The sequence below is a fragment of the Thalassophryne amazonica genome, chromosome 5 (genome assembly GCF_902500255.1).
Source record: "Thalassophryne amazonica chromosome 5, fThaAma1.1, whole genome shotgun sequence".
Lineage (NCBI taxonomy): Eukaryota > Metazoa > Chordata > Actinopteri > Batrachoidiformes > Batrachoididae > Thalassophryne > Thalassophryne amazonica.
In genome coordinates this window covers 96,331,841-96,346,192 of record NC_047107.1, presented here as the reverse complement: position 1 = coordinate 96,346,192, position 14,352 = coordinate 96,331,841, and the positions used below count along the sequence as shown (strand labels likewise).

The following is a 14,352-nucleotide window of genomic DNA, read 5'->3' as shown; positions in this document are numbered from 1 at the left end:
AAAAACTGTCCGCAGAGGAAAAGATGAAAAGGCGAGAAGTGTGTTTTGGTCCCATTGTGGATATTCCCGATTAGTACGACAATGAACAGCAGCTAAAGCAGCCAGCTTGATGAGGGCGCACTGCTGAATTTGAACAGCAGCGCGCACCAGGCGACAAGGCAAAAGTGAGCCAATTTTTTATGTACGCGTTACGTGTTGTGTATCTCAGTAAAAAGTGATAATAATGCAAATAACATGCTGTTGTCGTGCGGTATGCATTTTTCTAAGTCCCTCCGTCCATCCCGTCGCCCGCAATGACAGCTATTCACCCTCGTCTAACTCGGGCGAATAGCTGTCATTTTGGGCAACTGGGCATTGACGTCAGGGCCTCTTGAAAATGCATACCGCCCTCCAAAAGCATGTTATTGTATTAGTATGTAAGTAATAGCCCAACACACCTCTGTAAGGCAGAAAAAACCATCGGTCCCTCTGTGAAGTGATCGTCAGAAAAAATGTAAAAAATGTACACTCAAAGTATGAATTCATTAATTGTCTCTCTCATTTGAACATTTCGCCACAATGCACCTACAAGGCATATTTCCATGCTAAACAACATATTTTCTTTCCCCCCCAGCATGAAATACAGGCAATAGAGCGATCAGCATGTGTCCGCCTGTCCCTTTTTGTTTGTTATTGTGATATCTCGTGACCCAGTTGACCAATTTTGTTCATATTTAGCATAAGGGTGTACTTGGGTGATCCTCCCGACACTGTATTAGTGATTTGTGGGAACCAGGGGCATATGTCATCACCTGATGACTCAATATCAGAGGTCCATTGTCTGTGCTTTCAGGCTTGAGTGAAGCAATGACTTACTGGAGTGATGTGTGCCTTATGAAGCCAACAGAACTATATCATCTGCAAAAAGCAGAAATGCATCTCTGAGGTCACCAAAATGGATATTTTCGGGTCCCTGACTGTACCTTGCAGTCCCATCCAATAGGATTGATGAAAAAGGGGAACGCTGGCGGATTCCAGCACCCACCAGATACAGGTCTGATGTAATGTGGAGAATGCGGACACAGCTCCTTTTATAAAGATGGGGCCACCACCCCAGTTTGCCAATCCATAGGTACCGTTCCTGACTTCCATGCAACATTGTATAAGCGTATCGGCCATGACAGCCCAACAACATCCAAAGACTTCAGCAACTTGGGACGAATCTCGTCTGCCCCCGGCGACTTGCCACCAAGGAGTTTTTGACTACTTCGGTGACTTCCTCTAGGGTAAACCAGAGGATGGGTAATGGTACCAGAGTTGCCTTTACCCATCCCTGCATCCTCGATGGAGGACATGTCAGTAGGGTTGAGGAGATCTTCAAAGTGTTGTTTCCACCACCTGATTATATCCTCAGTCCAGTTTAGCAGCTCTGCTCCCCTGCTGAACACAGCCTGGGCCAAGAACTGCCTCCATTACCTGAGAGGTTTCCAGAACTGCTTTGAGGCTGACCGGAAGTCATTTTCCATGGCCTCTTGAGCCACCACTGGGGCTGCAGTCCTTCTGGCTTGCTGGTATCTGTCCACTGATTCAGAAGAAATCTGTGCTAACCAAACACAAAAGACCTCCTTCAGCCTGACTGCTTCTCTTACCGCTGGAGTCCACCAGTAGGTTCTTGGGTTGCCGCCACGACCAGCACCGACAGCCTTCAGGCCACAGCTCAAAGCAACCGCTTCAGCCATGGAGGCTTGAACATGGACTACTCTACTCCATGACCCCGAGCTCCCTAGAGATCTGGGAGAAGTTACTTCGGAGGCCGTATGGTCATACTTTCACCAAATGTTCCCAGAAAACCCTCACGACGTGTTTAAGTCTTCCAAGTCAGCTTGGTGGCTTACCCCACCATCTGAGCCTTCTCATTACCTGGTGGTTATCAGGTGACAGCTCCGCCCCTCTCTTCACCCGAGTGTCCAAGACACATGGTCGCAGGTCTGATGACATGATTACAAAATCGGTCAGCCTTTGACCTAAAGTGTTCTGGTACCACGTGCAATTATGAAAACTCTTGTGTTTGAACAAAGTGTTTGTTATGGACAATCCATGACCAACACAGATGTCCAATAACAAAACACCACTCTGATTCAGAACAGGAGGGTTGTTCCTCCCAGTCACTTCCCTCAAAGTTTCTCCTTTTTTGCCCGTTTGAGCATTGACGTCCCCCAGTAGAACTAAGGAATCTCCACGCGGAACCTTTTCCAGGATCCCTCTCAGTCTCCAAGTAGTCTGGATACTCTGAACTGCTGTTTGGTGCATATGCCAATTGTTTGTCACTAAAACAAACCCCGCCATGTTTGTTTTTAAACTAATCGCAGTCGCCGTGTAAAATGTTGCGAAAGTGCTGGTGTGAGTCCGTCCATGCTTGATTGCTGTATGCACACAAATACATGTTTTTAGGTTACGGTGGTTACGGCGTGCAATGGTGCAAAATGTATGGAATCAAAAATGGGACAAATGATCAGTATAATGCAACATGCAAACCACCAATCAAATGACAAGGGTCGATTTTAGTTGTTATATAAAAGCTATTATTAGAATTTTGAGCTTTACTCACTATTTTGAACACAACTGTATAAGATGACTAGCTATGAAATGTGTATATATTATAGCTTGTATCTTGTATGGACTTTAAAAATAATACTTTCCACAATCTCATTCTTCAGACCTCTGTCCACGATGAGCCCCTACATGCTTCACTCAGCCACAGACAGTGATGCGGACAAGGTTTCTGGTGACAGTGTAAGCTTGGCCAGGTCCATAAGTAAGGACAGCTTGGCGTCCAACGTTGTTAATGTCACACCCAAACACCAGGTGTATGTCCATCAGCCTTCACAAGCAGCAGTGCGCAGAGTCAATGGCCATAATTTACTTGGAAATGTCAACGTTGAGGATGAGAAAGAAACAGTTTTGTCAGTTGGCAGAGCGGATGCTCCCACCATTCCTAAAGGAGTTCACGGGATGCAGGCAACGGCTGCGGTTGGACCCAAATCTTCCACTGAGTCCAAACCTGCATCGGATAGCTTTTACCTTGAACCGCTGATGCCTGCTGTGCTCAAAGCAGCCAAAGAGAAGTCTGTATGCCTAAATAAGGAAGATGAAAGTGGTGAAGGGCCGCATACTTCAGGAAGGAGTTCTCTATGCAGAGGGGATGGTCCTAATTTGGTTGTTCATAGGAAAGCTCCATTCAGTCTAAATCAAACCTTTGTCCCTTCTATTGAGGAGATGGACTCGTCAACAGAACAGGGTCAAGCAAGTTGCAGGTCTGTTATCACTAGCAATGTGGACCAAACCTGCAGAGGGGATGGTCCTATTTTGGCTCGTCATAGGAAAGCTCCATTCAGTGTGAACCAAACCTTTACTCCTTCTGGTGAGGAGATGGACTCTTCAGTAGAACAGGTTCAAACCAGTTGCAGGTCTGTTATCACCAGCAATGTGGACCCCTTGTCCAGCGAGTCAGCTATGGGTTTCTATCTCCACTCAGATTCTGAAGACTCAAAATCTGGCTATGGCTTAGATCCTGACCTGCTAGATGTGAATGAAGAGGATGAGGATTTGGATGTAGTTGTTGCCACTAAGGACCCTAAATGGTCAAGGAAAACACTGGAAGAAGATGAAGAAGAATCAGCCAAGCTCCATGAGGATATGAATGTAAAAGAGCATGAAGACAAAGACATTAATGGTGGCAGTGGCTGCTCTAGCCCTTGTTTTAGTGCCCATTCCCAGGCTAGCAGCATAGCCAGTGGCAGTATACGCATGACCTCATTTGCTGAGCGCAAAGCTCAACAGCAGCGTTTTGGCAGCAACCATGACTTACACTCCAGTGCATCAAGCTCTCAAAGGACGACTCCAGATGGATCAGAGAGTAGTGGACCTTTGGCCTCCTCTTGGAGGATCAAGAGAGATCAAAGCCCCTCCTCACCTTTAGGAGGGGGTACCCTCACAGGTGAAGGAAGTAGTGGTGCTAATGTGCTAGCTTCAGAAATTGTCCAGCTCCATATGCAGCTGGAAGAGAAACGACGTGCCATTGAGCACCAAAAAAAGAAGATGGAAGTCCTGTCAGCTCGGCGGAGGCACAAGCTGGGTAAGGCAGCCTTCTTGCATGTTGTGAAGAAAGGTGGTGGCAGAAGTGACACACTGCCCAGTCCATTTAAAGGTGACCTGTCCAAGGAAGACCTCAGTATAGAGAAAGGAACATCAGCTAAAGATATGTGTGTTGATGCTGTGAGGGTGGACAAAGAGGTGGAGGCAGCCAGCCTGCCAGGTGCCTTAGAGACAGAAAAGAAAGGTAACAGTGGAAGCTTCTGTCTAGAGGAAGAGTTGGACCTCAACGAGTGCAACCGCACCATTGAACTGCTGAATGAATCCATTGGCAGCATCCAGCAACAGATGATGCAGCTGTCTCTGCAGCAAAATATGTTAATGAAACAGAATGTACAGTCTCCCCCTGGTGGAACTCTCCAAACTCCCCTAACCAGTGACAAAACCAGTGACTCAAAGGCTGGGTCAAACTTTCACTTTGGGGAACACATTTCCAGCACAGGTACCGCACCCATCAGGAAACCTCCCAAATTGAGCTCAGGCCGAGGGTCCAGATCCAAACCAACTGAGCTAAAGATGTCAAAGGAGCAGAGCCGACAGGCCTCCAATACCACCCCTCAATCTGGATCAGAGACATTATCACAACCAAGGCATGTTGCTGGGGGCAGGTCCCCCAGAACCGAACAACCTGACACTACAAGTTCCAGAAACTCCACAGTAGGCCAGACAATCGACAGGCCAGGAGCTGCTCATGCACGAAGTGCCACTTTCCGACTGTTTGACGAGGCGAACATCCGCCTACCCACCCGAGTGGACCTGTCAGCAATTACTACCCCAGAGGTGTCCTTGGACAAATGCCTGTCCAGCATCTCGAAAGATTCTGAGCTCAACTCTTCAGACGGGTCAGGGAAGGAGAATGCTACATTGTTGGAGTTGCAGCGCAGCAAGGCCCACCTGATTGAGGTTGATCTGTCAGAGCTGAAGGACCCTGAGGGAGAGGAATCTGGTGAGGATGGAATGACAGACGGGGGTGATGGAGAGCAGAAGTCAGTCATGGGCTTCTTTTTTAAGGTAACGTGAATTCTAAGTGTTTGGTGTATATGCTAGGCATGGTTAGCATATGAAGTCACACTAGCTGGGGTCTGCATTTGTAGCAGGAATCTCACTCTCTGTTTGTCAAGACAGAACATCAAATGTACCTTGCTGATAAATGATTACTCTCATAAATTACATTGCAGAAGAGGAATGCTTAGAAATTTAATAGGAATTTAATTTTCTGTTGAGCCACTGAAACTTTCATAAAGCCCTTCATCTGTAACAGTCTCAAATTTCTGTTGATTGGTGAAAATATTTCCACCCTACATGGAACCCTCTTTAATTACTTGAAATGGGGAAAATCTTGGTGTTTATTTTTCACAGGATGAGCAGAAAGCGGAGGATGAACTTGCTAAGAAGAGAGAGGCATTCTTGCAGAAGCAGAAGAAAAAAGCCGAGGAGGCCCGGCTCCGCAAACAACAATTAGAAGTGGAATCTGAGCTCAAACGAGATGAAGCCAGGCGAGTGATTTTATATCAACATTAACAGGACTCAGGTCATGTGCTTCCACCTGAGAAAAGTTGCTCACATTCTGTGTTTTGATTGAACACTAGACGCAAGGCTGAGGAGGAGCGCATGCGTAAAGAGGAGGAGAAAACGAGACGGGAGCTCATAAAGCAGGATTATCTGCGCAAGAAACAGCAGGAGATGTTTGAGGAGCAAGGTCTTGTCAAGCCCAAGACCCCCAAGCCAAAGCTGAAACACCGTTCTAAGCCTGTCTTAAGAGAAGAATCATCAACCAGTGAGAATTTCTCCAAGTGCTCTTCTTCCACACGTAAGCTCACAAGGCGGTTTAGTTATGTCAGAGATGTTTGTATTTGTTTAGTTTGTTTGGCCAGCTGAGTTACTGATCAGTTTTGTTAATGGGATTTTTTTTTTTTGTTTTTTTTTGTTGTTTTTTTTTTTTTTGGTAATTCACCACTTTATTGCAACAAGCCCAACATGCTGTAACAACGGTGAGAGACGTATAGGGCAAGGATATTCAGCTGTGACCGAGCTAATTATTTAATGTTTAAATGGTAAAGGTTTTTGTAATGCAGCCCAAAGTAATTTAAATATGTCAGTAGGCTTTACAGATCTGCTTTTCCTCACATAGCTGACAACCTGAGCAATGCGCAGTCAGGCTCCAGTCTGTCCCTGGCCTCTGCCGCCACCAACGAGGCAGACAGCGTCAACTCTGGAGGAGGGGGCTCCCAGCGGTATGTAGCTTGCTAACCACGTTGGTTGAGCATTTTAAGCACATGTATGTTTCTTTGTCTTGGGTTGCTTTTTTACTTGAGCCTTTCCTTTTGTCTCCAGCTGTGATTCTGTGGAGTCGTTTCCAGGTAGCCGAAACAGCCGAGCAGCAGAAAGAGACTGGGACAACGGCTCCACTGCGTCTTCCATCACTTCTTTGGCTGAATATACTGGTCAGTGCAGACGGAGTCTCACCCTGCACCCTTTACTTCCTCATTTACCATGAAAATAAATGGGCTTGTTACCGGCTAATGAACTGTCAGTTTATCTAATCAATTTGCAAAACTCTGCAGTTCATTTTTGTTGGTGTTGGTCGTTTTGTCTTTGTATGTCAAATAAAAAAGTGGTTCCCTTCACTGGCTCTCCTGCTTTAGGTCCAAAACTGTTTAAGGAACCCAGCGCCAAGTCAAATAAGCCAATCATTCACAATGCAATCTCCCACTGCTGCCTGGCCGGGAAGGTCAACGAGCCTCAGAAGAACCAGATCCTTGAGGTGAGTTCTTACTCCCAGGCAGGACCACGTCACCTGTGGTAAAGGTGAAAGTAGTTATGTGAGGCATAAGACCTGTGTAGGTGGACTGGGGTGGTATCCAGCAGGGGGAGATGAACTGCTATATTGGGACCAAATAAACTGTAGGTGTGAAAGTGCCCCGAGCTTGGGCCAGTTTGCTAGACGTCTTCTCTTAAAGAAGTCAGGATGTTCATTAGTTGGCTTGTGATGGACTTATTTTGTTTGTGAAACAAAAGACGCAACATGGGGCAGCAGGAACCTTGTGTAACTTGGTCTTCCTGGTCCCAGTATGGATGAAACAAACTATAGTGTAAGAGGAAGTAATGTGCAAAAGAAGTCCATTAACAGTGATGAAACTTTTCCAGAAATTACTGGAAATCCTGGTTTTTACTCATGGCGAGCGTTTCTAGGTTATTTTTAATAACATCTGACAGAATCAATTCATTCAATTCCATGCACAAATAGTTGTTGGTGGTTAATGCGCTGTGTTGGTTTGCAAGCTGCCAATAATCTCCAAAGAAGAAGAAGGATTATTTTGTTTTGGGGTTGGGAGTTTATTCAGTCATATTTTTGGGGACTGTGTGGGAGTTCTCCTAACGGTTTAGTTTGTTGTGGACATCAAAAGTTATGAGCTGCATTTTTCCTTCAGTAATCATACATTAAGTGTAGCTAACGGGCGACGCTCCCAGCTGTTAAAAATCCTAATGCCGTTAGCATACAGAGGACAGTAACTTTTTGAGTCATAACCACAAGATTGAGTTTGAGCAACGGACAAAAATTGTCTGAGGTGAGTGAGTAATTGAAAGTGCTCTGCTGAAATCTACAGTTAGCTGCAGGATGTGAATCAGTCACTGTCAAGCTGAGTGAACATTTTATATTTGTAAATTGTCAACCTATTTTTATTTTAACCAATAAGCTACACAGTTTTTAATTGTTACAGTCAACACGACAAGAAAAGTCTCAAGTTTAACAAGCTTAGATTTTTTTTTTTTAACTATCAAGTAATCAAAGAAAATAGCACAGTGCTGTTTCATATTTCTTTATATTTTAAGAAATATATTTCTTGTTCCACATCAGAAACATTTCAGCATTTGCTGAATTAATAAATGAATCTACCAGACTTAAAAATCTACACATTACTTTTGCTATTTTGTCTAAAATAAATGTCCAAGGTTCCTTATGTAATCAAGAAATGATCTCAACAGCAATAGATAAATTATGGGTTTATTTACAGATGAACATCAAAGATTTCTAAAGATTTTTTTTTTTTTTATTAAAACTCTTTAATTACAAGTTTTCTGATGTAAAGGCCCGCTGACACTTGCACGACTTGGATGCATGCACGTCGTCATGACACTGTGTTCCAGCTGGACGCTGTGCTTTGTTCCATTGGTTGCACGCGCTGTGCGTTGAACGCTGCGTATGTAACATAAATATTTCATAGCGGATTAATCATTTCTCTGCGATCGGCTGTTGAAAATGGCTCTAATCGCTTCCTGAATCACAGAGGACCGTTCCAGCCGCAGCCATTCACGCATGCTAAACAATGTGGAGAAAGCATTTGGAGCAGTCTACAAAAGGTAATTATTTGTCATGTTTACATTGTCATGGCTTGGTAAAACAGTTGCATGTTCTTTCCTTCTTGTGTGCAGCTGTAAAAGTATGTTTGTGATAGATTTATTATCTCTTTATAATCGTTCAGACGAGCTGCGCTCTGATGCGGTGCGCTGACACAATCACTCGCACTGGGAAGGGCGGATGGGGGTCACACACACCACATTCACTCATGCACTACATACCTTCTGTCTTGCAAGAATAAATTGCATATATGCGTGTTAATGTTCATAAATGGTTCTGACAGTGTGGCATTTACCATTACTATATATGCAGACGGGGGAAAAAAAACCAAAAAACAATCACTCGCACTGTTCACTTCTTCTTTACTCGACTTGACAAGCTGCACGTAGTGTTGGCGAGTAGATCGCGCAACCTTGCACGACATTTATGCGTGAAAGATTTTTTTTGAACATTTCAGAATTCTCTTTGTGCAGTTGCACGCGCCGATGCCCCTCTCGCGTTCAGTCTACACCTGTTAAAGAAGAGTTTACTCTCCTGCACAACACGGCGTGCAAGTGCGTGCATCAAAGTTGTGCAAGTGTCAGGGGGCCTTAAGAAAATTTTTTTAACTTCACAATGTACAGTAATCAGAAATTAGTCTTGAAGTAAAAACACATTTATAAGGATTTTAAGGTGGCCAACAATTTGACAACAGATTTTATCAAAAGCTCCAAAGCTCCTGCCAAAACTAGAAAAACTCTGAAGTGAGTGAAGGTTGAACAGGTTGATGCATTAATGTGCCATAAATACTTCTATTGTTCCATTTCAATTGATACTGAGAATTATTTTTGAGTTCTTTGAATTATCATTTCCTTTACTGTGTACTTTTCTGAACCACAATGTATATTTTTTGGATTAAAGGCTGGTAGCACAATACAAGTTGTTTGAAAAGACTGGGGTGGAAAAATTGGCCTGACCCAACAAAAAAGTTGTTTGTTTTTTTTTGGGAGATTTTTTTTGGTGGGTAACTAGACTTGAAAATGCACCAGAGATTTAAAATTTTTCTGGGGGAGAACCCCCAAACTCCCTGGCAGGGGCTTCGGGCCTTTAGCCTTTGCCTTGGGATCCCCCAAGGCTGTGTTCTCAGCCCCCTGCTCTTCACCTTGTTGACACATGACTGCACAACAACCTACAGCAACAATTACATAGTCAAGTTTGCTGACGACACAACCCTGATGGGTCTCATCACCAAGGGTGACGAGACTCAATATAGGAAGGAGGTCAACCTTCTGACCATGTGGTAAAGAAACAACAACCTTCTGCTGAACACCAAGACCAAGGAGATTGTTTTTGACTTCCGGAGAGGTCACACCCAACACCTGCTGTTGACCATCAACGGGGCTGCGGTGGAGAGAATGAGCAGCACCAAATTTCTGGGGGTGCACACCAGTGAAGTTCTCTCCTGGACCACCAACACCGCATCACTGGCGAAGAAAGCCCAGCGGCGCCTCTACTTCCTAAGAAACCTCAAGCTGGCAAGTGTTTCACTCATGAGCATATTCTACCTGAGGCACCATTAGGGCTGCCACGACTCGTCGACTAGTCATGACTACGTCGACTATTGAAACCATCGACAACTAGTTTAGTAGTCAATGAGTCGTTTATTTTAAGCCTTTGTTTTTCTCTCAATTCATAGGCAGCGAGCTGTCGTGCCGTCATTTGGACATTCAAATTTTGAAGACAGCCGATTAAAACAGTGGCTGTCTGGTTCAAAGCTGTCTAAAATGCGCAGTTACCGAAGGTGTGTGCGTGCGTGCGCATGCGCAGTCAACTGGCTGCAGACTGCGAGGGAGGGAGCGGGTGGGGGAGGGAGATTCCTAAACGTAGGCACGAGACGTTACATTCTGCTGAGAGCCATCAGTGCATGTGAGACAGCGAGCGTGGAGCAGAGAGAGGGAATTTATAACCAGAGTGAACATGTTAAAAAAAAAAAAAAAAAAAAAAAAAAAGCAAAACCATGGAGCTGCCTTTAAGTCTCTCTGCACTTTATCTACCCGTGCGAGTCCAACGCCACCGTCCTGTTCGCACCATGTGCGCGTTGTATACTGAATTTACAAGATCATGAGATGAAATAAACGGCCAAATATCTTAAAAAATGAGAATATGTAAATGAACTGAGCAAAGATTACACCTACACAGGTAAAAAAAAAAAAAAAAACCCTGCTGTGGAGAAGCTGCAGTGATGTTCAGAGGCACAGATCACAAAAAACAGGCGAGAACGCTTAACTTTTGCAGCTGTTATTTTCCAAAGGTATGTATTTGTTCAATCTTGAGCTTAATGTAGTGTTCAAGCACAAAATATGACTGAGCAGAAAAAAAGGATGACTTCATCATATTAAAATGAACTAGAGTCAGAATAATGTTCAGAATAATAGTAGTGCTATGTGACTAAAAAGATTAATCCAGGTTTTGAGTATATTTTATTGTTACATGGGAAACAAGGTACCAGTAGATTCTCACAAATCCAACAGGACCAAGCATTCATGATATGCACACTCTTAAGGCTATGAAATTGGGCTATTAGTAAAAAAAAGTAAAGGGGGTGTTCACAATAATAGTAGTGTGGCATTCAGTCAGTGAGTTAGTCAGTTTTGTGGAACAAACAGGTGTGAATCAGGTGTCCCCTATTTAAGGATGAAGCCAGCACCTGTTGAACATGCTTTTCTCTTTGAAAGCCTGAGGAAAATGGGACGTTCAAGACATTGTTCAGAAGAACAGCATAGTTTGATTAAAAAGTTGACTGGAGAGTGGAAAACTTATACGCAGGTGCAAAAAATTATAGGCTGTTCATCTACAATGATCGCCAGTGCTTTAAAATGGACAAAAAAAACAAAAAACGTGGAAGAATGATCCGACTAGTCGACTAATCACAATAATAATTGTTGACTAGTCGACTATCAAAATAAAAATAGTTGTTTGTGGCAGCCCAAGGCACTTTTGAGAGCATCACCAGCTGTGTCACTGTGTGGGGTGGGAGCTGCACTGAGTACAACAGGAAAGCCCTCTGCAGCACATAGTGAACACAGCTGGAAGGATCATTGGTGCTCCACTCCCTTCCCTGAAAGACGCATACACCACCTGCCTCACCCACAGGGTGATCACAATTGTCAGTGATGCAAGCCACCCCGCTCACAATTTGTTCAAACTCCTGCCTTCTGGGAAGAGGTACTGTATCCTGCACTCCTGCACCACCAGACTCGCCAGCAGCTTTATCCACCAGGCTGTTAGGAGGCTAAACTCACTCAGTTACATAACATTCTGGACATTTTGTGTCTTCATCACCTTCTTACTTACTTATTGTTTACTTGAATGCTAGATATGTTTGTCTTACTGACTACCTTACTGTCAGGAATATTTCACTGTGGGTTGGTGGGAAACATAATTTCGATTGCTTTGTATGTCTGGTACATGTGAAGAATTGACAATAAAGTTGAGTGACTTTAAAAACTTTCAGGTGTATTTTTTTTTTTTTTTTTTTCCATCGCTCACTTTCATCATTGGTTAAATACATTTTACGTAGTAAGTTACACCAGACTATAAGTTATAGGACCTCTCAAACTACTAAAACAAGCACGACTTACACTCTGGAAAGTGCAGTACTTAAAGTATTATATCAAACTTTTGGAATAGAAAAATTGTTAGTCAACCAGAATATTTAAATTTAAATCAATTTGTTCACATTTAAATTTACATTTATTTAAATTTAAATCTAAATCACTTGATTTAAATTTGCATTTATTTAAATGTTTGTTTTTTTTTCAATTCCAGTCATGTTTATATTCTATTTCTACCTCATTTTCTTATTTTACTGTATTGTTACAAGTATTATTATGTTTATCTTTGCACACGCTGTTTGATGCACATTTTCCTCTACTCGCACCCATCTTGTGTTTTTTTTTAAGAGCTGAAGTAATGTGAATTTCTCCACTGTGAGATCAATAAAGTCTTAACTTAAATCAATTGATTAAAATTTATATTTATTTGAATTTATTTAAATTTTCACCTCTGACTCTGCTGTTTACAGACAAACCAGTAACTGTGTTCATAGAAGCTGAATGTTCACAATCTACCTGAATGTTACATTAAAACCATAATAACTGTTTTCTTTTTTCCTTTCCACTATTGTCCACTCCAGGAGCTGGAGAAGTGTGAGTCCAACCACCTGATGATCTTGTTCCGTGACGGCGGCTGCCAGTTCCGAGCGCTCTACTCATACTTTCCTGACACTGAAGAGATTCAAAAGCTGACAGGCACGGGACCCAAGAGCATCACCAAGAAGATGATTGACAAGCTGTATAAGTACAGCTCGGACCGAAAGCAGTTCACGGTCATTCCTGCCAAGACCGTGTCCGTCAGCGTAGATGCACTAACCATCCACAACCACCTGTGGCAGGCCAAGAGAGCCGCCGTGCCAAAGAAGAACGGGAAATAAGCAGCCGACTTTAAAATTCTCTGTCACCCAAACCATCTGTCCCCATCTTGCTCGCTTGCTGAACAGACTGCGCTGGCAGCCACAGCGAAACCAAGAGTCGTGTTTCATGTGAAAACCTGGAATAAATGGCATGCACATGGTGGCGGTCATCTGTGCTTGCAGAAGAAGAAACACCAGCTGAAGGCATTTCAGCATCTTCTCCCTGTGATCTGTTCAGGTTCTTTTGGTCCAGCTTCATTTTTCTACCCCAACCACGACTGAAGCATGTGGCATTTTTCTTTGTCTTGTTTGTGGTGGAGTTTGTTTATTTTATTTTAATTTTTTTAACACAACTACTTTTTATTAATTCAGCACGGCCACAGTCCAGAGCTCATCTGCAGCACTAAAACCCATCTGGTACTCGAACAAACTCTCCACTGGGCAAAGAATTTGCAAAACAAGATGTCGGGGGATTTGTGTCTTGGGAGCATCTGAAGCTAAAGACCTTTGTACAACCCTTTAGGATCGTCCTCACAGCAGAAGACGCTTCCTGTCCAACCAGGCTGACATTACCAAGATTGCCTCGCCATGGATCTGCAAACCTGCTGCTCTGAACTGTCTTCTTTTTGTCACGGGGAGTCCCGCCATCTCCCTCAGACATCTGTTTGCCTTTCACGCATCGTGGTACTATCGTCTGTTTGTTCAGCCGCTTTTTAAAAACAAAAACTAGACGCTGATCGCGTAGCACTGGATGTGTATAACAAAAAAAAAGGTAATTTTCAAAAATGAAAGTATTATTAGTTGATTCATCCTTTTTTTATTGAGGGTATTAGAAGACTGCAAATGATGGGTTTTGGTAGTTTTTTTTTTTTTATTATTAAAGGAATGTGGTTTAGTGATGGAGCTGCTGTTGCGTGATTTCACCATGATGAGAATTGTCTGATGTTTAGAACTTAGTGCTTTTTGTTTTGTTTTTTGTTTTTTTGCCCCGTCACCACTCGACACTTTTTAGATTGTCCTGTATAAAGGTGCACTTGTGAAAACTTCTCAACGGATTCTTTGACACTATGTAATGCCCGCCCCGTCCCCTTTCTGCCCCTTGTTTACCTCGTCGTAATGGCGAGAGCGCTGCCGGCACTCTTGTGAAGAGTGCACGGGTGCCCCTATAACAGTCTGAGTGACAGTATTTGATATTAGGTTTGTGTGTGCGAGTTGTGTACTGACATTAAAGAACCAATCCTCCCAAGTGTTGACAAAATGCTGCCATTCTTCTCTTTCACAATCAAAAGTGCTTTTTTTTTTTTTTTTTTTTTTTTTTTTTTTTTTTGTTAAAGAACAGTTTTGGTGGCTAGAACAACAGAAGTGTTGCACGTGCACTTTATTTATTTTTTTTTTTTTTTTTTTTTTTTTT

At 43.2% G+C, this 14,352-nt stretch overlaps 1 protein-coding gene across 2 annotated transcripts in view; it reads left to right on the top strand.

Annotated features, from left to right (window-relative positions):
* The window catches only part of camsap1b (calmodulin regulated spectrin-associated protein 1b), a 120,482-nt gene extending 106,781 nt beyond the window's left edge, over nucleotides 1-13,701 (top strand). Inside the window, exons 11-18 of one of the 2 annotated variants that reach the window (XM_034170917.1) lie at nucleotides 2,697-3,293; nucleotides 3,447-5,142; nucleotides 5,491-5,627; nucleotides 5,721-5,941; nucleotides 6,263-6,365; nucleotides 6,466-6,575; nucleotides 6,777-6,895; nucleotides 12,666-13,701. In XM_034170917.1, the coding sequence (XP_034026808.1) occupies nucleotides 2,697-3,293; nucleotides 3,447-5,142; nucleotides 5,491-5,627; nucleotides 5,721-5,941; nucleotides 6,263-6,365; nucleotides 6,466-6,575; nucleotides 6,777-6,895; nucleotides 12,666-12,962 (3,280 nt within the window). In that variant the 3' untranslated portion in view covers nucleotides 12,963-13,701. Of the gene's footprint in view, nucleotides 1-2,696; nucleotides 5,143-5,490; nucleotides 5,628-5,720; nucleotides 5,942-6,262; nucleotides 6,366-6,465; nucleotides 6,576-6,776; nucleotides 6,896-12,665 lie in introns of both variants that reach the window. The other variant, XM_034170918.1, reaches the window with a different exon arrangement.
* Nucleotides 13,702-14,352: the final 651 nt, after the last annotated feature.